At 38.9% G+C, this 25,330-nt stretch overlaps 1 protein-coding gene across 1 annotated transcript; it reads right to left on the bottom strand.

The window, feature by feature from the left end:
- Positions 1 to 375: 375 nt before the first annotated feature.
- On the bottom strand, positions 376 to 24,996 carry YTHDF3 (YTH N6-methyladenosine RNA binding protein F3). Its single transcript, XM_063169428.1, has 5 exons — positions 24,876 to 24,996; positions 22,824 to 22,848; positions 17,584 to 17,669; positions 14,676 to 16,268; positions 376 to 3,033 (listed from the first exon to the last, which is right to left on the bottom strand). The coding sequence occupies exons 1-5, from the start codon at positions 24,897 to 24,899 to the stop codon at positions 3,010 to 3,012; spliced, it is 1,752 nt and encodes a 583-aa protein (XP_063025498.1). The 5' UTR covers positions 24,900 to 24,996; the 3' UTR covers positions 376 to 3,009.
- Positions 24,997 to 25,330: the final 334 nt, after the last annotated feature.

Below are 25,330 nucleotides of genomic sequence, written 5' to 3'. Positions count from 1 at the left end.
GAATTGGTTTGTTTGCCCCTGGGGAGCCTTTGCCACTTTTAAATATTCTGCTGCATCTCTGGCTCACCAACCCAAGGTGTGTAGTTGTAGTGCAGCTAAGTCTATCCAACAGCAGGTACCTGCTTCTGAAAGAACAAATCTCTTCCTCACCCTCCCACCACCTCTCTTCTAAACATCTAGCATCACAGAGAGCTGGCCAACCATTAAAGCAGCAGAAAATGGTTTGAACTGGCTCAGTTTGGATCACAGGAAAACAAAGGCTGGCACAAAGGAGGAGGCATCAGGAACAGAAAAGGGCCTCCACTGATTCCTCCATTAGCAAGTTAGAAAGCAACCATTGTAACACCTTCACCATATTGAAAAATCAGACCAAAAAAAGGCATTTCTACATTTATTTGAGATAATAAGCACCATTCCTTTTCTTTCTGAAGGAAAAGAACTTGTGCATAAGGAAGCTGAAGATTAGAAGCTTCACATGTCCATTAACTAATACAGCACTCCACAGCTGATTTTACAATGTTATATACTATTTTTACAGTACTTTATATGCACATAAAATTCCTTTCAATTTCAGCTGCACATACTAAACTCTCAGCAGTCAGCAAATCGGTCGCAACATGACTAACACCATCAGCAATCAAACTCTTCTATTTGTAGATTTGCTAACAATCCTGGAACAGTGTAAGAACTGTCACAGCTCTCTAAATGTGATCACCTCCTTCTCTCACAATCCTGTCTCATCTTCCCAGCTTTCAAAGCCTGCAACAAAGTGATGAACCCACTTGATGCTGAACCTGATTCAATATAAGAGCAGCGCTCATGCTATTAGAATAAAAAAGGCATGGGGTAAGGCAGAAAATATTAACAAAGCCTGCAAAAATATGAATACTGCAGTGAAAGCAAACTAGGGTTGCACATGCAATCAGTTCCTGAATGCTTGACTCCAACATTAGCTTTCTGGTAACTGGGAACTTCTGGGAATTTTCATAAGGTAGTTTTGTAACAAAGCACCAGAAACATGCTGACACCTTGGGGGATCACAGACGAACTACATCCTTTGGACTCACTACATTGACCTTTGCCACTTCGGCTGATCAATGACAGCTGGAATAAATCAGTCCACAGAGGGAAACAAACAGCTATAAAACCTGTTAGCAAGGAACAGATACACATGGAAGCAGTAATTTTTGGGCTGAAGCCAAATTTCGTAGGGATTGGGCTTGAAACCTTTGTCTCCTAGTCTCCTCTTACAATATGCACTTTGCTTATCCCTCCCTTATCCCACTTGCTATTTATGACTCATCTATCATTTAAGTGACATTGCTTCTTTACTCCAAAATACAGGAGTGGCCTCCCTTTTGAGCTTCCAGATAACTGGCAGTAAGAATTAAGATTTGTATCTGCTACCCTGCAGTCACTAACAACATTTAAAATAACGAGCAAGAAGTGTGCACTGAACTTCTTGCATTTGCATAATTGTATGAGTGCAAAGGGCTTAAGAAGAGAGAAAGCAACAGTCAGCGAAATCAGCTGTATTAAAGACAAACCTTTGCTATTTAAGCTCCAGAACTTTGACTGCCAAAATCTGTAAATGAAGGACTTGAAACACAATATAAACATCTGTGTTGGACAGTAAGACATGAAGCATGTTCAAATAATATGTGCTACTGCTATTTTAAGCTATAAGATATCTGACTTCAACATCGCTGCTCTAAAAAGGGAAAGCTATCCCTGGAGTTTGGTACAGGTTGTTCAGTAATTTGTACAGTCAATACACCCTCTTAACAGTTTTTCAATATTCTCTTCCAGCAGACAGAACGTGTTGCTATATGAATTGAAACAGAAGATACAATCTTTAGAGGTTAAAAATTAGTATAGAATTGGCCCATTTAATATGTATTCTAGAACTTCTTGTTGCATGTTTCTAACAAAAATCATCTTAACACGGTTAGCAACATGTCAACTCCATGGACCAAAGTATTCTTCTCAAAATATTTCCAAACAGGGGGAAAAACACCTCAATGTTGGCACAATGAAACAAAAAAATTTGAGAAACAGTATATGCTTGCTAAACAAGAATTATGTTTATTTAGCTAGTGAATCACCTAGAGGAGTAAATTTTCACTTTCATGATAGCAATCTGTCAGGCTTGCAAACACCCAGAAATAGGAATTAAAGATTATTTTAAATGTAGTTATAAAGGTCATAAAAAGTCTGATTTAGACTGAGGTACATTTACTCAAAACTGAGATTCATTGAGTGGTAGCAAACAAACAGTTCCTCAGACAAATGCACTTTTTTCAGTATACATGTTACAGAAAAAAAATAAAGAAATGTGCATTAACTGGTGGTGTCCACCAAGCTGCATATTAATATTCTCTTACACCAAACAGTTTGAAACAAGGGAAATGTCATTCTATTATAATTTCATGTTACGATTCATTTGGCTAAACTGCAGCTTAAAGTTGCTTTGCCATATTAAAAGATTACTACAATAATTTTCACATGAACATTTAGACTTGAGTTTTACTCCAGGACTAAATATGGCATGATTTGCTTTTAATCTGTTGAATAGCTAAAAACTGACAATTAAAAAAACTACAACAAAGAAAAAATTAAGTTGAAGCAATGTGAATCTCACATCATTGAACCACTTCTAATGGTTAAATGTTAGTATTTAACAAATTCAAAGAGTTAATGAATCCTTGCATTCGTTCGGTCTCCTGTGCCTTAGCTAGGATGCATAAATACAAAAGACAGCAGATACTGGTAAAAGCTTCAGGACAGAAAGTGCTTGACGAAGGTACAGTTCTCAAGTGTGTTTGGTGAGAGAGTATAAGGGCAGATGCACTGATGAGAACCATTACAAGAAGAGTCAATTTCGTGTTAAAGTGTTCAAAGATGTCACCTTAAGCAGAAAAAAGCTTTAATAACGTCTTCTTAGACATATTAGGCATTTCCAGAGTCTACATCATTAGTGTTGTATTCTAGCAGGACATCTCCATATAGTTATTGTTTGTTTCTATTTCTCTCCTGAAAAAAAAACAAAAACAAGAAAGGACAATCATGTTAATACACACAGATCAACATTATCTGCTTTTCTTTCATTACAGCATTTTCATTGCTTGCAATTTAGCTAAATCAGGCAACATATTTTCAAGGAAAGTGCTTCAATTATTTCCAGGAATATTAAATTATACCATTCAAGTCAACTTCTTAAAGAGAAACACAGAAGTGTACACCAAACTAAAAGGCAAACGTTCCAAAAAACTGCTATCAAGAAAGGACTTATGTCAGTTTTAATTCACTTACAGTGAAATATATTGCACAAAGTGAACTGAGCAAGGAGACCAAGGGACCTACACACAAAGCAAGATGTACCCCGAATCTTCTGCTTAGCTTGTCAAAAAATGCTCTACTCTCTATCCATTATATGCCTGAAAAACATGGTATTCCCAGGTATCTCCATCAAAGCCCCATATAATAAAAAGTGCTTAACATCAAAAGGTAAAGTAATTAGTTGGCCCAACACCTCATCCTCCACACAAATGCTCAAGTGGCAAGGAAAAAATATATTTTTTAAGAAGGTCATGCATACCTTTTTTAGAATTTACTTTTAGTAACAAAATGAGAAGTCAGTGAAATAGGAATGGCTACAAAGAAACCTCATTTCAATGTGAGGCTGAGCCACAGTGAGGACCATATTAACTCACAGCACTATGAGACGCCACATTTGGCATTTAGGGCTAAAACAGCAATGGCACTGTAACTATCAGGGACTAACAAATTCACATTCTGTAGTACAGGTTTAACAGAATAAATGACACTGTGCTTTATCATCATTCTCCATTTTCTCTACTTAGTTCAAGATAAACATATACTTTGGCATAATGACCACCTCCAGGAAAAAAAAAAAAAACTGATCAACAAATGATATATTGTTGCCCGCAAAATACATCTTCTAGCCTGCAAAAAGACACTGGTCAGTGTAAAAAACTGAAACCTTATCTTTCAATAGCATTTTCCATAATACCTTTTTTTATTTGTACCACTGAGCACATTAAAGAAATATACAAATACCTGCATGGAAGAGAGGTAGGTTCCCATCCACATTAAAAGATAATAAAAAGTATAAAGTACCTCTCCATATTTTTATTATTACTGTATACTATAAATGGAACAATAACAGCAGGGAAACAAAATAACCCAGGAGGCATTTGAACATCTATTTCAAAACCACATTGAAATTTTATTATGCTAGAAACTATTTAAGAAAATTGAAAATGAGCATATGACCCCACATAGATTCTTCCAAAAGGCAGTTTACTGAAAGAAGGAGGTATGTAACATAACATTTATACTGGTTATTACTGGTGATCTAGTCCTTTCCAAGACAGATCTCCAAGTTGCTTCAAGGTGAAACCAAAAGAATAAAGCCCAGTCTTGGTCACAATGAGCAGCTCATGGTCCCAGCAGCTGTGAGTCTAAGACTAGACATTAGCCAGAGTAGAATTTCAGTATATTTAAAGTGAAAGCAATACTTACACTACTCTGCTAGAAAACTATTTTTCCTAGCTCAAAAATACATGACTAATATTTTCATAGTGAGATACTGCTTTTTAAGGTTGATAGTATCAGTCATTAATACAATCTGATATCTTAACAATGCACTCTTGGCTGAAAACAGAGGATGACTGGCCTCATGCCTCACTATGCATGTAAGGCATGCAAAAATAACCTGCTCAGGCACATCTCAGATTATTCCTCTAATATTAGCAGACTTCAACTGCAACAACTACACAAAGTGCTGAAAAACACTCTTGTAGGAGTCTATGAAACTGCAATGTTAAACTATATAACAATTTTAAACACAGCCTGTATACAACTAAAATCATCACTTCCTGTTCATTTGCAAGTATTACACACACAAGCACTGAGTCAGGCTGTCTAGAAAGACTCCCTGCATTTCAAACTGCTGTACTATAAACTGACCAACACTATGCTTTGTGAAGCTCTCAATTCAAAACACATTTAAGTTCATAAAAATTCAAAGTAGAAAAGGAATGATACCCTGAATACCCTCTTCCACCTGATGAAATAAAGGAAGTGCTGCAAATTTTACATCTGCTTTGAATTCTAGAGAGGAAAAAAAGGCTTCAAAACATCAGCACATCTTTCCTGTAGTCTCAAAATTACATATTACTACATTTATATTTAAATACTTCAAGCAGACATACAAGCATTATTTATCAATGCAAGTGCATAGCACATTCTTCAAATACTGGTTGGTATTGGTGACATTTGGCACTCTGTACTGCAAAACAGAGAGAAAGAAGACCTGATTTACTCAAACCACAGGCAGTGCTATTCCACTCAAAACCAAACCCCTCCCCAACTACAACCACACTCCTGGACCACTGTCTTTTCCTATCTCAAAAAGCAGTTTTCCTGGGGGTTTTGGGCGTTTTGGTGTTTGAGTTTGTTGAGAAGAATTTACCTCCAGAAGGCTTCCAGTACCAGAGTAGAAGTTTCCGTGTAACCACTTCTCTTTTGCCCAATTAATTTCATTTCTTATATTCAGATAAGCAAAACTTTTATCACATCTCTTGCAATGCTCTTGGATGAAAACTTTCTCCTGTGTATTTAAGTTCCCTGCCAAAGGTCAACTCACCATGGTCAGACTACCCAGCTGCAGGGGGAGTTTATGAACAGGACATGGAAATTAAGTACCATTCAAATCGGGATGATATGGGAACATATTGGCTGGTTAAAGGTACTTTCAGCTGCAGACCATATGGCCAGCACATTTCACAGATGCAAATAACTTCCTGCACAAGCCAAGTAAAGGTGAATCTAAAAACTGCTTCAGCCTTAAAAAATGTGCATCAATCTAGTACAAACAAAGCTATGAAATTAGCCTGGTCTGAGCTGCTAAGCTGACTTACTTCCAAATTTTAGTTGTCTGAATTCAGAGCATTAATTGAATGATCCCATGCTGAGAAGTAGCTGCAATGTAATTTATCCTCAGATATAATGAAATCTCTGTGCTAACAAAATTTCAAAATTCAAAGCAACAAAAACATTTCCTGATCTGATTTGAAAGAAGCTACTGAGATGCACACAACCCTGACTTTGGGATTTCTTTGCTACAAAGAAGGCAAATGAAAAAGCCTCATTTTAAGTAGTCTACATGTAAATGCAAATGTGGCCTAACAAGAAAAAGAAGCTACTCCAGTCTTTGGCTGTATTTTTTTCCCAAGGTCCCACAAACTGAAGCTCAAGGTCAGGAAAGGCAGATCTGAAAGAATGACTTTGGCTGATTTTTGCAGTAGTTGCAAGTGCAAGCATTTTAAGGCGTCCATTTGGAAGCTATCCAGGGTTGCAAATTTACACAGGCCAATTGCAGAGCTCCCACACACCCTCCAGCACTATCAGCTAGAATTGTAAAAAAAACAAACAAACAAACAAAAAAAAACACCTCCAAACAAACTAGAATTTTGCCAAACCTCTGCCTCTTACTGCAATGTTGAAAGTGTTCATGCCTGGAGCTGTCTACTCTGCCCCTCTCCCATGAGGGAGCGTTCTAACAACAGCTTCAGAAGCTGCTTTACTGCAAACTGTGATTTAATCTTCAACTTAGAAGCCCTGCTCATCTGCAATGTAAGCTAACATGTCAGACTGCATTCTGTGAAGTGAGGCACAGGAACTCATCTGCTCTGCCAACTGTGCTGCGTGGGCACAAACACCTGGCAGAGGCAGAGCAGGCAGCTGGAGAGGTGGTGAAAAGAAGCCACAGCAAAGCTCATGAAATCTCATTTACTAATGGCAGCAGCCATAATCTGCAATTTATTTCCCTCCAGTGTACCATTAAAGCTAGGACAGCATAAGCATTGACCTTAAAGCTTGAGAACCACAATGAAAAACAGATTACTGGAAAAGTGAAAAATTCCAGAAATTGTTTAGTCTGTTTATATCACTGGCTGTTAATATAAACTAGATTACTGAAGCTTTAAAGTTGTGTAAAATACTGGTCATTTTTAACTTCTCACTCTTGAACTCCCAATTGAGAGGGCACATCTCCTCAACACAGAAACAACCTCAGAACAGTTAAATATATTTAAATCAATTTCTCTGAGAAGCACTTCTGGGAAGAAGGGAGGGAAGGAGTAGATGAGAAGGGTCTCTAGAAATCTTAAATGATCCTAGAAATTTTTCTTGTGCAGATGCCATTCCCTCCCTAAATACTAATTTTCTTCTATTCCTTGACCCAACGTGAAAACCACAAGGCACAAATTAAAAATCAAAGTTAATGTACAAAGGCAAATATGCTTTTACAACTTCAGAGGAGCTTCTTTTCCCAGTATACTTTGCAAACTAATACTCATCTGAGACCCTGTTGCTGCAGATCAGTTGAAGTATAGATAGTATATAAAGGTTCTCAAGTACATAAATGTTATGAAACTCTGCAAAAGCCAGAAGACCTAGACTTCCAATTTATTTATTGTTCCTACTAGTTTTGATGGCATTTTACTTAGTCACTGAAACATACTTGTAACCATATTTTCCTATTATAGGAAAAAAATGTGAAAAAGTACTGTAAAAATATAAATAAATTTAAATTTGATCAAACTCACACACTGTTAGTAGAACATGAACAGACCATATGATTTTATTATGAAAATTATAAAGGCAGTAAGAAGTTAATCCCCATCTGAAATTCCACACAGTACAAAAGTCAGAGGTGAAGAAAGAAACCCAACTACTTAAAGACACAGTATGATAACACAACAATGAAAGGCCCTGCAGAAACCAAGCTTGAACTCCATGAGCCAGAAAAGCCCTTCCAGTCTTGTCTTCCCAGGCAGATACCTTCAGTGACAGATCAGCTAATTCTAAATACAAGTAGCAGGTGCTTTGCTTCAGCACCGTACATCATTATACACTGAAATATCAGACTTTAATTATCTACAAGACAGCCATTTCAGCAAGATGATTTAAAAAAAAAAGCCTCCAGATCCTCACTATTATTTGTTAACAATGCTCAGAGTACAACATTGGCTTTTGAAGACTGACAAGAGATAGCTTCTAAGCAAATCTATAGAAATTGCATTTGGTGATGACCTCTGTCCCAGCAAAAGAAGCAGAAAGATGACTGACACCTGGGTTAGTTGTTCTCAGATGCCCAAGGGCAACAAGAACACATTACTTAATTGCTCTGCTAAGGAATTTATGGTAGCCTTGGAAGGGAAATAACATTCACTGCAGGGCTAACAAAATACACTGAGGGAGAATTTCTCAGGCAGTTTTTCTTTAAGCCTCACCACTCATACTCTTTGAACAGGTGTAACTCAAACTCCAACCTACCATGAGGAAAAATGAACTTACTTTATCTTGGTTTCCTATTTATATGAAAATGCAGTGAACGTGGAAGTTTACATTTACTTTTAACAACTGACTATAATCTGTATGGTACAGAACAAAACAATAATTACTCATCAATATTAACTACACTGCCAAACCTCTGAAAAACTCACAAAGAACCAGGCTTGAGAAACCTATCATCTACTAAGTTTTGTAATGCTTCATTTCAGGTAGATGAATATGAAGTTTTAAGCAAATTGGTTCTGATATAAAACAAATAATCCTAATTCAACCGAATCTACAGGAATAGCTTCAATGGACATGCAAGATCTGTATGTTTTAAAGTCCTGTTTTTTCCAGCAAACCACTTCCAGGAAATCTCCACTGAGTTACTGCTAGCTAGCCCATCTGCAGTATGAATCAATGAAGCAAGGCTGTGAAGAGTCAGATGGGCTGGGACTTTCTTGCAATACACAGGCATATTTCTTCCCTGCAAACTGCAGGAAAAGCATCACTGTTCTAGACAATTTGTTTTAATAGAGCACTGAAATCTGAGGAGATGTAGCAAGAAGCAGAAGGCTGCCTTATGAACTTTTACAGTTATCTGTGTATACTTAAGGTTCTGCTTCTGCTCTGGAACAAGAGATTTAGAATTTCTCATTTGCTTTAAAAAACACAACTTAGAAGACATAGCACTTAGAAAAGGTACAACTGTCACAGATCCAGCTCAATTCAAGTTTGAAGTCTTGTCGTAGCTAGCTGCCTTGATATTTAAGCAGACAGAGTATTAGATTCCAAAAAGTGACTGTTCTCTAAGGCTTTGAAGTAAACCATTTGGTTGATATTCCTAGCTTTTCCAATAGGGGTCCCTATTTTACAGGAGAAATTGGTCTTTCCACTCCCGGAGTAGAAGTTGAACTCTGTAAAAAGGACTTTGTAGGCTTGATTTCCAGGTAGGGATTTCAAACAAACAAAGAAACACAGGACAAGATCTGTACAAGTGTTGCTATGAACTAAGACTGTGCCTGTGAGTTTAATTACCTTCCATCTCTTATTCAACAGTCCAATATTGCACTTTCCCTCTTGCATCATCACCAGAGAAACACAGGCAACATCACTGCTCAAACTCTTACATGGTCACTCTGTAAGAGACCACAAACATCTATCCCCATACTCTAAAGAATTCTAAACTATACCTTGGAACAGAAACAATTGACTCTACCAAATGCACAGAAAACGGGCACACTTGAAATCCCTGTGACTGTAACATAAAACGTGAGGGTAATTTTTAAGTTGTTCCAAAAGACTAAAGATGCAAAAGCAAATAAAGACACGGCAAATAAGCACATCATCATGGAAAGGAAATTCTGGAGCAGTATGCTCAAAATTATTCTAGCTCCAAATAATCTTCTCCCATGACCAGGGGTACATATTCATCACACAACCAGCAAGGGAGGGAAAAAAAGTGTTTCCTGTTTGTGCTTTCTTACTTCCAATTATCATGATGACACTCTTGATAAATAGGAAGTTCAGGGAAATTGAAAAATAATGTCCCCTTGAAACTTCATCAAAAGCATACAGGAAATGAACATGTTTCTCAGAAGATATTAATTACATAACCCTCTTTTAGATAGTTTCATGTTTATTACATAAACCTCTTCTAAATATAAATACACAAACTTTTAGAAGTTGTTTGCTACAAATATATTTTAACTGCATTAAAAATTTTTGTCAATCACCTGTTTTGCTTAACTGAAAATCTGTCAATGAATCTATATCCGTTTTTGACATTATATTATAGTAATTGATGTCTGGGAGTTAAGAGGAGGATGAAGCAGCTACAGTTCACTCTTAATGGATGATTTCTCCCTTCAAGATATTTTTAAGAAATATCAAATCAATCACAATGTCAGCAATGTCCTAGAAAGGAAAGGAGTTACACTGCTTAACACTGCAGCCTGATAATGACATAATTACCAGAGAAACAGAAGTTACATTGATATCAGAATGAAGGGGGGAAAAATAAAAATCACTCATTTTGAGAGTCAAGAAGTTCTAACGATGTCAGCATTCCCATTACAAGATAAGTAATATAACAGAAGAAAGCAAAAATTTTAAATGCTTATTTATCTGCCATTTAAAGGCTTCCTGAAAAGTAAAAAAATTTCCAAATGCAAATTAGATAAACACAAATATATACTAAGTACTTCCATCTTACCTCATGTATAAAAATCAATTATTTTTGTGGACTATCACACTAAGAAAACCATCTAAAGCACTCTACAATTACATGAAACCATGACCTTTTTTCCCACTGTATGCTACAAAAGTAGAATTCTCCATCAAAAAGCACCAAAAGAAGTCCTAGGACAACAGGTAATAAACCACCATCTGTGGGCAAGGAAGTCATAATCTGCCAACAACTGCATTTTTAATCAGAGCCGCATTTTATTTTCACCCATATACTTAGTGAAGATCAGATGCAAAGCTAGTACTACAGATGTTTTTCTTTATTTTCAATACCTTTGATTTTCTAAAATGTAATTAAGTCATCTTAAAAGGCATATTTTCAGATTTCTGTTTCATTCATTTAGATATTACAGCTTTCTGGTGGAAGACAATCAAACATCTTTTTAAATAATATGCAATACAAGTTGCACATTTACACCACAAAGCAGCAGTTAACTAAGGACAAATAGAATTCCAGATCATTTCAGTGTATGTCTGACAGAACTCATGAAAAGCATCACTCATTTCTCTGATCCTTTGGTAAAGATCACAGCACTTGTATGTTTAAAACAAGAGTCTGGAGCCTGAACTGGAAAAGAAAAAGAATGATTACTGCACAAGCCCTGCTGTAGATGCCTCACCCACACCAGGGTTACATCAAACACTACAGCTCTAGTATTTATGCTTAAAGAGACTATTCTTTGTCATTTTCAAGTTACCTTTATCAAATGGCAAAGTTGCTATGTTTCATGTTTATCACAGACTATTCATTGTATTTTCAGAAGTATACTGCCATATTTTAATAAAACATACTGCTAGGCCATATTGGAAATGAATTATTGATCCCCCTGAGTTGTTAAGATTAAACTTTTACAACCAATTATTTTAAGATAAATTAGCTGTAATGATAAACAGTTATAAAGCAAATTAAATCCCTAAATTATTTGCTGTTTGCAATATTTAGATTGCTGGCTGTATGAAAGTTTGTAACCACCTATGCAACAACAAAATATTAACTGAATTTCAAGGAACATGGAGGGGACTACTGCAGCCTGATACATTTAATATTTTATTAACAGCTATAAGCATATTTTTCATGACCAAAACACTGGAAACAAAGTGATTGCCACAGCTCCCAAAGAAAATGAACAGGAACTTAATTTACACAGTTCTACAGGCAGTAGAAAGTGCACATATTTAAATACAGCTCCATGAAAGCTTAGCTGGCACTAGGTAATAAAGAGCTATTCAATTAACCACAAACCAGAGCTTACAATACTAATTGGTGCATTTACAGACTTAAATCATAAGAGTTAACAACTGCATGTTTACAACTTAAAGACAGATTACTTGTACACTGTGTGATAAAAGAAAAACCACAGATTTAAAATCAACATTCAATCACAAGAGAATGCTAAAGTTAAACTCTCAGTAGATGCCATTAGTTTAATTTGAACTTCCTGTATTTTAAGTCTATATTAATTTGCTGAAAGCACACCTCAAATCCATCTACAAAGAGAAAACCTCATGACTAACCTACACAGCTCCAAAGCAATTTTTGATAATTAGTTAGAAAACCAATTTGTACAATGCCTTAAAAGAGCCAATGGCCACTACTGCAAGTATCTTGACAAGCATGTTTTCTCTCAATAGTGTTGGGAAAGTTAACTATTTACAAAGAAACAAAGAGGGCAATATTTGAGCCATATGGATACTGTATCTTTCTCTGAAGATATTATTCAAATAGCAACGTTCGTTTATTAGTCAAATATCCATCATCACAATTATGTAGTTCAAGACCTACTAAATCCTGAACTCAGTACTTTGAATTTTAAGTTTGGCACACATAGAAACATTTCCACTAATCTACATTCCTCCTCTTCATTACATTTTGCGGCTTTTACCTACTACTGAGGGAACAAATCCACAAAAATAAAACAATTTTCCTGAGTTGCTAGGGCATGCCTGAATTATGACTTGTTTGTGAAGCTTTTTTTTTCAACAAAGGAGATTTTTGAAGCAAACCAGTTATTTATGAAATATCCCAAAATTCTGAAAATTTACAAAATACTGAAGTGTGAAGGCTACAGAGATCCATTATGCATTATAATCTCAGACCTCCTGAAACATTACAAAATTACAAGAAATCACAGAATCAGAACATCTGGAAAGGGCCCATGAGGATCACCAAAGTCCAACTCCTGGTTCTGTGTCCGAGAGTTGCACCTTCTACCTGAGAGTATTGACCAAACACTTCTTGAACTCTGTCAGCCCTGGAGCTGTGACCACATCCCTGGGCAGCCTGTTCCAGTGCCCAACCACCCTCCTTTCCCTCTATCTGATCCACATCTTCCCTGATACAGCTTCAGGCCATTCCCTCACAACCTGTCACTGGCCACAGGAGCGACAGAATCAGCGCCTGCCTCTCCACTCATGAGACCACAATAAGGTCTCCCCCTCAGTCTCCTCCAGGCTGAACAAACCAAGTGTCCACAAGTTCTTCCCACATGGAGAAGACCAGACTCTTCACTATCTTTGTGGCCCTTCTGGATGCTCTCTAATAGCTTTACATCTTATATTGTGGCACTGAAAACTGCACACAGGACTCGAGGTGAAGCTTCACTAGCACAGGGTAGAGTGGGACAATCACCTCCCTTTACTGGCTGGTGGTTCTGCACTTGATGAAGTTGTACCAAAGCCTGAAAAAGTCGAAGTCCTTCCCTTACATTGAATATTAGTTAAAAAAGTAGTCCATCACTCCATCACTGAGATACCATGAAAGTTAATGATACTCATTTGGGGCATAATCCATTTTCTTTCTAGGAAAAAATAATCCAAAAGGCATCACATACCCAACTGGGATACTCATCTAGCCTCCTAACAAGAGAAAACTTTCAACATAACAATTTACTGCAGAGTCATGCAATAGAACTACAAAATTGGTTTGGAGTATGCCTGACACAGTTCTACAGGAGATGCAACACACACCTTGAAGGATTGGGAACGTACAACAGGGCTGAAACCACCACAGTACTAGAAACCTAAGAGAAGTAAACATTTCACCTGCTTCACAGCTTCTTTAGGTGTCAGCTTCAAGTGAACAAATTCTCAAGGCCCTTAGTTAGCATAAACCCTAAACTTTTGGGGGTTTTTATTCCAGCAAGTGGTATGACATGATGAACAGAGAACATTAGCAAAAAATCATACTGATGGCAACTCTCATTTTTGAATACTTGCATATCATCTGATTGGTAAAAACAGATCCTGAAATGTTTCTAACCATGAGACAAATCATATATTTACAGTTACTGGCAAGTCTGGAAAGCAAGTAAATATAGGAAACGTAAATATTATGGCGAATGGTGAGCACAAGTGTTATGATTAGGGAGGGTACACAAGACAAAGTACCCAAGTACTACAAAACTACTTGAATTAAATTCTTTTCCCTTGTCTAATGAGCATTTCAGGAAATGTCTCCAAAACTAAAAGTTTCTCTACAGGGTTATCACATTTACTCTTCCTTGCAGAAATGAACATTTTTTTTAGGAAATGCACTATCAGAAAGGTCAAAAAATTATTTCATCACTTTATCACTTCTGTTTTTCACAGTTCCACAAAAGATAAGTTGAATCAAGGAGAAAACCTGCTCTTCACACTAACCATGCTGTTAACATTTCATTAAAGCAGAATTTGAATTGAAATGTTATGTGAAATAAAGTACGCTTCTTCTCTAATTTCTGTTCCTTTTTGTGACATTCAGAAACTGTAAAAATCTAAGCAAGAAGACTTCAGTTATGGAAAATGGACTCAATTCAGTTCTCATTTGCGTTGAAGAAGTAGAACCTGTCAGATGTCTGCTTATTCAGGCATACCTTCATCTTGTGATTAAACAGATGACCTAACTAATAAACAAGTAACAGGAACTTAAATTTTTTCATTAAGAGCCAGTTATATCAAGTAGAGACTTTGAGCAAGAAGTACCACTTTCTGATTTAACACTTGCAGACAGAAATTCCAGATGAATGAAAAACAAGGTTTCTGAAAACAGAAAAAAAGGAGCTACTGTAATGACACTGATTTCTTACCCTACGCATGGCTTCCTCCTCCTCTTGACGCTTCTCGTAATGTGCAAAGTCATCAAAGATTGAGGTGGTATGCTTGAAAGTAGCAATTATTTTAAGCACTTGCTTGGCTTTTTCTAGGGGTACCTCTTGAGTGTCCCTCGAATTGGTAACTGGTTTGTTGTCATTGTTTTCCAAGCGAATATGTCGCAGTTGGTTATTGGGAACGTCTTTGACAAAGATCCATTTGACATCAAACTTCCCCTTCCACTTATCCTGAGACCAGACACCAGCATATGCATTGTAGTCCACAACAGACTTCATCTCAGCCACTCCGCAGAAGTGTCCACTGCCATTCACACTGAAGAGTAAATAGAGCGGGCCTTTGCCATTCAGGGACCGGTAAGCAGCATCCAAGCGCTTATTCCCGTGCTCAGTACTGCACCAGATAGAGTACTTAATGGAGCGATGAATATCGTCCTCTGAATAACTTTTGATTATAAACACACGTCCGTTCTTCAGATTCCAATCGAAGTCTTTGGGATTGTAGTTGTTTATGGCCTTTAGTTTCTCCAGCACTGGGTGCACTTCCACACCAGAAGGTGAGGAGCTGACGGACACAACACCTAAACCAAAGTTCTCGCTACCAGCTCCATTGTTCTGGCTGAAGCCCACACCCCTATTACGAGGAGCTACCCAGCGGTTTTGCAGCTGCTGCTGCTGCAACTGGTGAGGCTGGGCCTGCTGCTGAGGTCCTTGTTGCTGTTGTGGTTGCTGTGGCTGAGGCTGCTGTTGAGGCAGTTGGCTTTGCACCAGTGGTGGTGGTTGAATTAATGGCTGAGGCTGCTGGATTATAGTCTGAGGAGGCAGTACTGGTTGAGCTGGGGGAGCTTTTACCACTGACCCTTTGTCATCCCAAGTTCCAATATTCATGTTGTGTTTTATAGGTGGCGGCGGTACAGCAGGGCCCCCAATGCCCACGTTACCTTTAGGCTTGAGTTTCGGCTGAGGTTTAGCAGGTTTCCTTGCAATTGCAGCCCATGAGGTTGGTTTAGGTGCTGAACTGCTAACTGGGGGCACGCTGTTAGCTGCAATGCTTGTCATACCTGTACTGCTCAGAGCTGAACCTACGGTTTTTGTTACAGCAGCCGTCATATCTCCACCAATTTTCAGTCCAGTCATGCCTTGCTCAATGCTGCTAATCCCAGGCACCTTGCTCAGAGTATCACTGCCAAATCCAGCCTGTCCATCTGCTATGGCTCTCCCAAGAGAACTAGGTGGATAGCCATAGCTGCTGCTGTAAGCAGAGCTTTGCGTTGATTGTCCCTGAGATCCACTTGTCCCCCATGTAGAGAAGTCTGCATTCCCAGGAAAAAAATTAAATCCATGCTGCCCAAGAAATGGAGGGGTATTTCCTAATGCCCCAGGTTGACTAAATACACCATCAGGTATGTAATGGTGTTCACCATTGCTCATCTGTCCATAAGTTGTCAAATATGGCATTGGAGGGTCACCTGCAGTTGACCATGCTGCTTCACCTAAAGAGTATGGAAATCCAATGGATGGAGCATAATAGCTAGGCATGTATGGGTCTGACATTGGTGGATAGCTGTTACTCTGCAAGAAAATAAATTTTTAAAAAATCAGTAATAGTGACAATTATGCTCAGGGGAAAAAAACCTGTAACACAATCCAAAACATTGTTAAGGGTTATATGAATGTATTTGTAACTTTCACCACTCCTCACAACATAAAAGATAAATGAGCTATCTGTCAGATATGGCCACTTCTTCATGAGACCTTCTCAAAGCATTAAAGCCCCCTTTTGCTCTGGAACATTATCCTCATGTTTAGCACCTAAGCTAGGTTTAAAATGCCTCCATGCCAACAGCATCAAGAAAATACCAAGCTACTCTAAAACAAGTAGTTTTTTCTTTAGTTATAAAGGTACATAACTGTGTCTTTATAACTAAAGAAAAATAGATGCAACTATGATTTAAAGTTGTTGTATTCTTAGATTTTGTCATATTTCTAACTTCTAATTGGATACTCCAACAGACTAGTAGAGTGAAATGGATGCAAGGATGCCTGTTTGTTTCAGGAGTAGCAACAAAAAAGAGGTAACACATCCATGCTATGGAGAATGGGCATTAAATCAGTACTACTCCAGATAGACTCCTGGAAAATCACACAATTTATCTCTTGAGACATTTGAAGGACTACCCCCACATGATTTCTGCTGTTTTTTTCTAGAAAAAAAATCCACATATCATCTAGCTGATGCTTCCTTAATGCTGTATTATTGGAAAAATAAAGAGAAGGCAAGCAAAAATTCTTAGTCTTCTAATAATTTGCTCTCTCTCTCTCAAGATCACTCCAGTTTACAAACTTAACATAACTCATATCAGCTTTCAACTACAGAGGCAATTCACAGCTCTGGAAGTCAAGCCATTAGTGTCTTGGCAGAAGAGCTGTACCAAGCTGTAGTGATACTAAGCTTCCATCTATTATGGCATCAGCTGTGAGCTACTTCTACCACTTATAAAGGAAACCATGTCCAAGCATTTAATATATTCTCAGAGCCAATAAAACTGTTGTTTTGGACTGCATCCAAAATGATGATTTTGTTTTAAATGTAAGGGTTTGGTTTTTAGCTCAAGTTTCTTGTAACTCCATCTTTCAGAAGCTAAAGCAGAAGCACAAGAGACAGGGACATGAAAGCATGCTTTTTAACTGAAGCTTTTCCAGAATTCTTAAGAACACTTCATCTGCTTAAGATACCATATGATGAGACAAAGTATGACATAAAATTATATCTCTGTGTATATTCATAGTCAGCAAGTCAGTAATGGTAAAAAATATCCAAAAATTAAGTCTGGAAGTCAGCTGAATGTCAAAGTTTACTTCAAGGTACTAACCAATGTTCACTTACCTGATTTGTCTGACTACTTAGATATGGCTCAAAATCATCATCATTTACTGCATCCTTTTGATGAATCGAACCGTTTTGTACTGAAACTAAAAATAAATCTGTATTAGAATAGTCTCTGGAAAACCTATGCTGCACTTTCCATCTAGGTAACGTTTCTTAATCATCTGTACATTGAAATACATATTATTGTTAAGCACCATTCCAATTTACACAAAATAGCTCATTCTACTGATCATGAGGATCAGATCTCAGGAGAGGTCTGCAAAGATGGCAGCTAGAACAGTCTACTCCTGACTACTCTTTCCTGGGATCACAGACATGTGGATCAAGAACTGCAGGCACACCTTATTTGCACAGGCAGTAAATCCAGCATTTCTGGAAGTACCAGACCAAGTGCAAATGTGCAGACCAACCCCATCTATAGACATATTCAATAGGTTCAGGGAAAGTTGCAACATACAGCTTTCTCCTGTCAGGAGGAAAGGCAGTTACCCACCAAGACAACCATGAAGGACACCACTACTCAGCTATTCAATCCTGTATTTCCTACATAACTGTACTGCATTAGTGACATCTCTGAAGCTCTGAGGTGACAAAGCAAGACAGAAATAAAAGCTTAAGTCCCAAAAGGTGATTACAGGCCTTTCCCAACACATATGGCACTATATGCTGGAATCTCTTCCTACCTGCTCTTCTTGGTCTCCCCTATTACCTTTCATTTCATCTAAGGCATTACACCTACCTGGGATTCTCCAGCTGCCCAAATTACTTGAAGTGTCTCTCTACCATCCCCCAGGCTACTATTGAAACAAAGCCACACTGCACAAACTTCTGCTAAGTTCCACTGTTTCCCAGGGTGCAAAGCAGAACAGGGACTTAAACCAGCACTTTCAATTACACAACCTGAAGATGAAGGTCTGTTCTTAAAAATAAATTTACTGGTTATCCAAATGCAACTTTTATTTTTTTGGCAAATATGTTCAGTGGGGCGAAAAAGGAAGTCTCAGGATGATCAGTAAGGTGCACTGAAAAACCATGACCACAGAAGTTACAAGAAAACAGCCAATTTTCTGAAACTTAAACTGAGTTAGGAGCCAATTTTATGGCTTCCCTCTTTTAGCAAAAGCTTCTGAAAAGCATATACAGCCATGTAATTAAATATTCAACTTTGCTGAAATTAGTGTTTAAGAGTCAGGAAGTTTTTCTTGCTTCATTGGGGGTAGGGGCATTGCCACCCAAAATTCACATTGTAAGCCAAGTGGTGCTTGATTTTTTTTTCACATTGACTTCAACATCCCTAAAACAAAACTGCCTTCAATGAATGAAACTAGCTGAAAGAAATGACAAAGTAATAGATATAATCACAAGGAATAGTCAAAATCCTGGAAAATTTTATTAACTTCAGAGAGCAGTAAAAAAAAGGTAAAAATTCATAATTTAAAACAGAAGGCTTCTTCAAAGCAATTATCTGGGAAGAAAGCAACCTGTGTCTTGAATATCTTCTTGAAGTTTTAAAGGAACACCAGACACTTCAGTTATTACAAACTGGTACACTGCATTTCTATGCTAGCAACAGTCAAATATGAGCAGCAATGCTGAGCACAATGCAGTTTACAACTGGATAGAACAATATTCCTAATCAAACATCACATTTAAATTAAATATTAGGTGCTGGGGTTCTTTTACCCCATAAATAGAGTTTCAGTTCAGGTCATGTATCATCCTGAATTTACACACAATGGTAACATAATAAGCTCTTTATATTGGAATTCCTCTTTATATTTGGCCCGGTTACACACAGGATGAAGCCTCAAAACATTTTGTCTATGTCATGTTCACTGCCTAGACTTAACCAAATAGAACAGACAGCACAACTCTCAAACACAATTTTATCATAATGAAAAACATGGGCAGCAGCATACAAGTTTCTTAAAAGCATGCAACCACAAGTAAAGGAATAAACAGATGTATATCAAGACTAGTATCCCATCAAAATTAATCTCCTCATACTGACAGCTAATCTTCATAAAACGTGCATCTGCTGTGTTTATTGCTCCACAGGTATCTAAAGGTCACTGAAGACAGAATTCTTTTTGGGTTGACATAATAACTAACATAAAATATTCCTGTCAATGTATTTTCTTTCTTATTCATTCTGTACTGAGATATTAAGTCAGTGACACAATATTTCTACAGAGACGCTTCTTCTGGTGAATATATACATTTCCTAGTGAAATAGCATCACTGGGAGCATGTTTCTTAAGCTTTTCATTCTAACTTCACATAATGTGTTAATAGTGAAGAATGTAGCCCACACAGACATTTAACAAGAGCAAATGAATGCCTCATTCCCAAAATCTCATGTTAAGTGTTCCAACTGAACAGGGCAGTGATGAAGAATACTAATTGAAACTAATCTACAGATACTAAAAATATCTCTATCAATATGATGCTAAAAATACTGTATGTTTCTGCAAACACTGTGAAAACATACAGTGTAATTAGATATTGGGAAGAAGCAACTCATCAAATAGAGGGATTTAAAGCTGATATTTTTTTAACTGCTACTATCCTTGGAATAGCCACACACAAAAAATAATACCCAAAGGTACAATAACTTTTTCATTAGAAGCCATCACACCTTAACATGAAGCATAAACACTGAAAGAAACATGAAATATTTCATTCTTGTTTTAAACCTAATAATTACGTTTAAGCCTCCTATGAAACAAAAAATTGTTATACACACAAGTGTAAAAAAAAGTCAGCACCTTCCTATGACAGATGTGATACACTGGCATAATAAACAAAAGGGGGGAAAACCAATAAGGAGTCCCAGGAGTGCCTTTTTTCTTCACACCCCTGTAAGTCATAATTTGATGGATGCCAGTTCTGATATTTTACATCAACTGTACAGTAGTTGACAACTAGAATAAGTAAAGTTTCATGACAGGAAGATATAATCATTCAAGCCTCTGAAATACCAACACAAATATCTGACACAACAGATAGATAGTACTGCTCTACATACTGGAACTTCAGTCCCACAAATTGTGGTTGAAGGAAACAGCACAGCACACCAGTTTATGAGCAATTAGAACAAAGCATCCAAGGCACTTTACTAGACAAAAAAAATCAGCTACCGACCAATATAATTTTCAGGTCTAATATTTTTCATTTTAATATGAAATATGTATACACCCCTTTTATCATTCTCTCATATGCTCTACCAGACGTGGACAGCTTCTGCCATCCTCCCTAACATTACTACCCTTCTCCTATGCACAGAACCACCCTCAGACTGGTCTGTTAACTCAGTATCACATCTTCCCTCAGAGCTCCTCTAAGCTGAAACCTATCACAACAACTGAAAGACTACTGGCTGCTAACATGTGGTCAGTAAGGACTGCTGACACTGACTAAATTCAACCACTTGAAAAAGCCTCTAGCCCAAAGCCAACAATTTGTGCTACAGTGAAGACGTTAGCACAATCTTCTAGGCCTTTAATCTAATGCTAAGTCATAACTTAGTTTCACTAAGCAGACATTACACCGAATAATTTAACAGAACAGAGATTAAGTGTTCTGTTTCACTATAGTTTTCACTCAGGTCATACTCTCATCAAGAGAATATATCATAAGCATTCATTATTTAAAAGGATGCAGTCCATAAAAAAATCCAAGTTCAGAAATGCAAAAATCTCTTCCTTACATAGCAAGCAGAGATGTGTTTTGATTCAAACATTCCACAGCAGTGACAAATTATAGAACACAAAAATATGCTAACATAAATAAGCCAAAGTAAAGCTGACTAGTGCATTTTCACACACTGTAACATAGCACCCAAACAGAAATGCTTAATACTTCCAGTCCAAGTCACATATATAGAGTACAGTTCAAAAACTACCTGTGTGATTCTCTAACAGATGCATCTAATTAACCTCTCTAAAACTGAGAAGTGATAATTCAAAGATTGTGAAGCCACAAACTATTTGCTACAACGAGTCTGACTTTTCTTCTCATTTAAGGGCAACCTGGAAGGTTATAACCACAAACTATTTCAAAAACATGAAGTAGTTAATTAGTGCACTTTGGTCAAAAAAAAAAAAAGAATATGAGAGAACAAGTATTCAAGAACGACCAAACTAAGGAGGAGATAAACGTGTTCCTTTTTCTCTGAATGCAGAGAAATTAAAAAGAACAGCCAAACTCAATGAGATCTGGGAACCACGTGCCACCCCACAAGCAATACATGTAACAAGAAGCAGATAATCTGCACGTAGACAGAATAATAGAATAAGTATGCTGTGGATAACATTAAATGACAGCTCACAGAGACCAATTAAATTAGTTCAGATAATGAACTAAGAGGGGCAAAGAGTACCCAAGCTCAAAAAAAAAGTTTCTTATCTGCCTAAGTATAACAAGCATATAAACACACAGAGGTAGCTGTGTGCATGCTACTCTATAGCTCAGTTTGCTGAGCAACTAAGAATTAAATAGGTACAAAGTGGACTGTTTAGGCAGTAAGAAATTCCAAAAAGAATATTAGTGAGAAAATAAATTCCAGACAAAATACTGCAAGATATAATCTGAAATGCTGTTTACAACTGACTTGCCAAGAATTTCAGAGAGAAGAATATTAAGTAGTTAGTAGTTTTTTCCTTCTGTGGGAAAGAAAACCCACTGAGTATGGTATTTAAAAACTAAGACTTGGACAGAACATTAAAAAGCAGAAAAGCAGAAGGCTTGTTACAAACACAGACAAAAAATCAGTTACTGGTGCTAAAATGAAGCAAGACTACAAAAATTCAGAGAATAAGGAAGGTGATGTTTTCTGCTCATAGATATGAGTAACTAGTCACATGGTTGCTGTCTAGCAAACTAAGGAAGCTGTTCAGAAGATTCTTCCTGATGATTCTACTCACTACACAGAAAGGCCCAAGGTGTACTGTTGAGAAGAGATTATACAAGCATATCACAAAGGCAGCTAAAAGGAAATGACTATTTAACTGCCTGACTTCTGACATTAATCTTTTGCAAAATAACACATTGTAAACTGACGTACTGCTGTGCCACAGTAAAAGTGCTGGGAGGTAACATTTTGGCACACAATTTACTGTCATCCTGCCCTGAAATAAAAGACATTCTATAGCTACAACCTCTTGCTACGACTATCAGACATTATCCTCCATAAAAGCAATATTACAGATTTATATATAAATACAAGGTTAACTTACCTTTATTTCCCTGTCCTTTAGGTCTCTGTATATAGGAAAGTGGGGGGGAAGGGGGGGAAGCAAAACAAGTTCAGTTAGAATCCTCTAATATAAACTTCACTGTAATTCCATTTATTTGCCAATTCTGCCCTTTCCAACTAAAATATCACTTGAAAATATTACCAAACCATGCTAGTATAAAAATGTTGTGACATTACTTAAAATAACATTATAAAATACTACAAAACCAAAACCTGATAGAATTTTACTGAAATTATTGAAATCATCTAGGATTTATCAGCATATGAAGATTAAATGGTGCAGAAAGGCTGCAATTTTAATTGCCCCGGGGCCTGAAAAAACATTTGCAATAAACAAAAATAACAGAGTTAACAAAAAAGGTCAGTACCTTAAGATTACTGCCAATACCCAAATTTCATTATGATATGTCATCTTTTAAATTGACTGACAGGTACTTATCAGAGAATAACATACAATGCCTTGCTTTTTAGATATACAAAGGAATACAGAGTTCTATCATATGCTGAACTTCAAGTTGTGCATTCCTCACCTAGGCAATTATACTGAGAAAATTATATACAGTCTGTACAAAGCTTTCACACAAGGAAATAATTCCTTAAGGAGGATTTTTTTTTTGGGATTAGTCATTACAAAACACTGTTAATCTGTCATGCACTAAGAATCAATGTAACATTACAAGTTACAGTACCCTTAATTCCGCTACAGCAAGATAAACTAACTTCAAAAAACAAATGCTAGTCCATGAAAATCTAATTCACCTTCTCACATTACTTTCAACTAAGCAGGAGTGGTTCTCCAGGCTCCATCAGTCTCTTAACAATTTTTAGTCCTGAAGAACTCAGTATTCAGAGGTTTGAAACTTTAGGAGGTAACCACCTCCAAGTCACTTTCATGTGCATTTGTCTCAACAGTTACCATAAAACTGTTAGAGGTGCACTGGTTAGACACTGTCCTCTCCCCAAACGGGAAAAATCTCTGTAACCTGAAAAACCCCAACCACCTCATCTTTTGGGATGAATCTAATCCAGACACAAAGGCATGCAAAGGCCAACAAGAGACAGAACTAGAAAAAGTTGGGAAGAGGCAGCCTTCATGAAAGGAACAATGAAAAGCTAAGAGATCACTGAGCTAGAAATAAATGCTTAAAGGAAACTGGAGAGCATGCACAGAGACAAAAGAGACAGAACACTAAAGGCACAGAGAGAAAATAAAAGGAGGCAAGGGACTGCAGGGCTAAAACTTTTGGGGAGTGGCAGAAACCCACGGACGAAGCAGAGATCAAGACAGAACAGCTTCCAGCCAGAAAGAAACACCAGCCGAGGCCTAGCAAAGGTTAAAAAAATAGCAAATTCTAAGCTCCGTGAAGGACCAAGTTTAAAAAAGTGTTGCACAGCGCAAAGAGAAAAACTGAGAACGAGTGGAAGAAGCGAAGGCCGAGGGAAAAGAAGTAGTCAGAGGCGCGAAGGGAGAAAGGTGGGCGAGGAGAGCGCAAGGCAGGGCGAGGAAGGATGCGGTAACGGGAGCCTGGCGGAGTTTGGGGCGCGCAAGGAGAGGAGCGGGCGCCGGGCGCCGCGGGGAGCCCGGCCCTAGGGCGCTGCCGGGGCGAAGAACCGGGAGCCGGGGGCCTGGCCGGGAAGGGCCGGCTCCCGAGCAGGGCACACACAAAGGGGGCCGCGGGCGGGGGCCGGGCCGGCGGCGCTCGGGGCTGAGCGGCAGCGGCGGGCGCTGCGGGCGGGAGCGCGGGGAGGCGGAGCGGCCCCGGCGCGGCTCAGCGGTTATAAATAGGGGCGGCCGGCCGGGAGAGAGGCCCGCCATCCCGGCGGCGACGGACAGCCGCTCCCCATGGCGGCGGGGAGGGAAGCAGGGAGGGAAGAAAGGAAGGAGGGAAGGAGGAGGCCGCGAACCGCGCCGCCCCGGCGGCGAGGGAAGGTGCAGGTGGCCGCCCTGCCGCCGCCCTCCCCCGCCGCGGGTAACGACGGGGCCGGGAAGAGGAGAGAGCGGGCGGCCGCCCCCCCGCCCCGCGGGCGGTACCTGGTCGACGCTGGTGGCTGACATTCTTCACGGGGAGCCGCGATCCCCTCGCTCCGCTCCGCCTGGGCCTCGAGTGATTCCGCACGCCGGGGCCGCTCGCTCGCCTCCGCCGCCTCCTCCCCGCCGCCGCCGCCTGATTGTCGCCGCTGCCGCCTGGGTTCGCTGCTGCCGCCGCCGCCGCCGCCGCCGCCGATCGGGTTCCCGCTGGAAGGAGCCGGCCGGCCGGACGCAGCGCCGCTTCCCCCCCCTTGCTCTGGGCTCCGCTTCCCCACAATGGCGGACGAGGCTCCGGCTCCCACTTCCGCTCCGCGCCGCCCTGACCTTCCGCTCCCCCCGCCGCCGGCGTCGCCGCTGACCTTTCCCTTCCCGTCCCCGCCTCCTCCATGTCACGTGCCGCTCCGAGCCGCGCCGCGCGCGCGCGCTCTCCCGCCGCCCAGCGGCTCCAGCGGCGCCGG

This window comes from Melospiza melodia, chromosome 1 (genome assembly GCF_035770615.1).
Source record: "Melospiza melodia melodia isolate bMelMel2 chromosome 1, bMelMel2.pri, whole genome shotgun sequence".
NCBI classification, from domain to species: domain Eukaryota; kingdom Metazoa; phylum Chordata; class Aves; order Passeriformes; family Passerellidae; genus Melospiza; species Melospiza melodia.
This window is presented reverse-complemented; position numbering and strand designations above follow the sequence as displayed.

What these genes read in the sequence shown, in the direction of transcription:
- YTHDF3 (XM_063169428.1), bottom strand. Translation starts at nt 24,899, where the DNA reads ATGTCAGCCACCAGCGTCGACCAG. An exon ending in TAAAGGACAGGGAAATAAAG is followed by an intron (nt 17,670 to 22,823) that starts GTAAGTTAACCT and finishes ATTTATTTTTAG; the next exon opens with TTTCAGTACAAAACGGTTCG. An exon ending in AGGAGGAAGCCATGCGTAGG is followed by an intron (nt 3,034 to 14,675) that starts GTAAGAAATCAG and finishes TTTTTTTTTCAG; the next exon opens with GAGAGAAATAGAAACAAACA.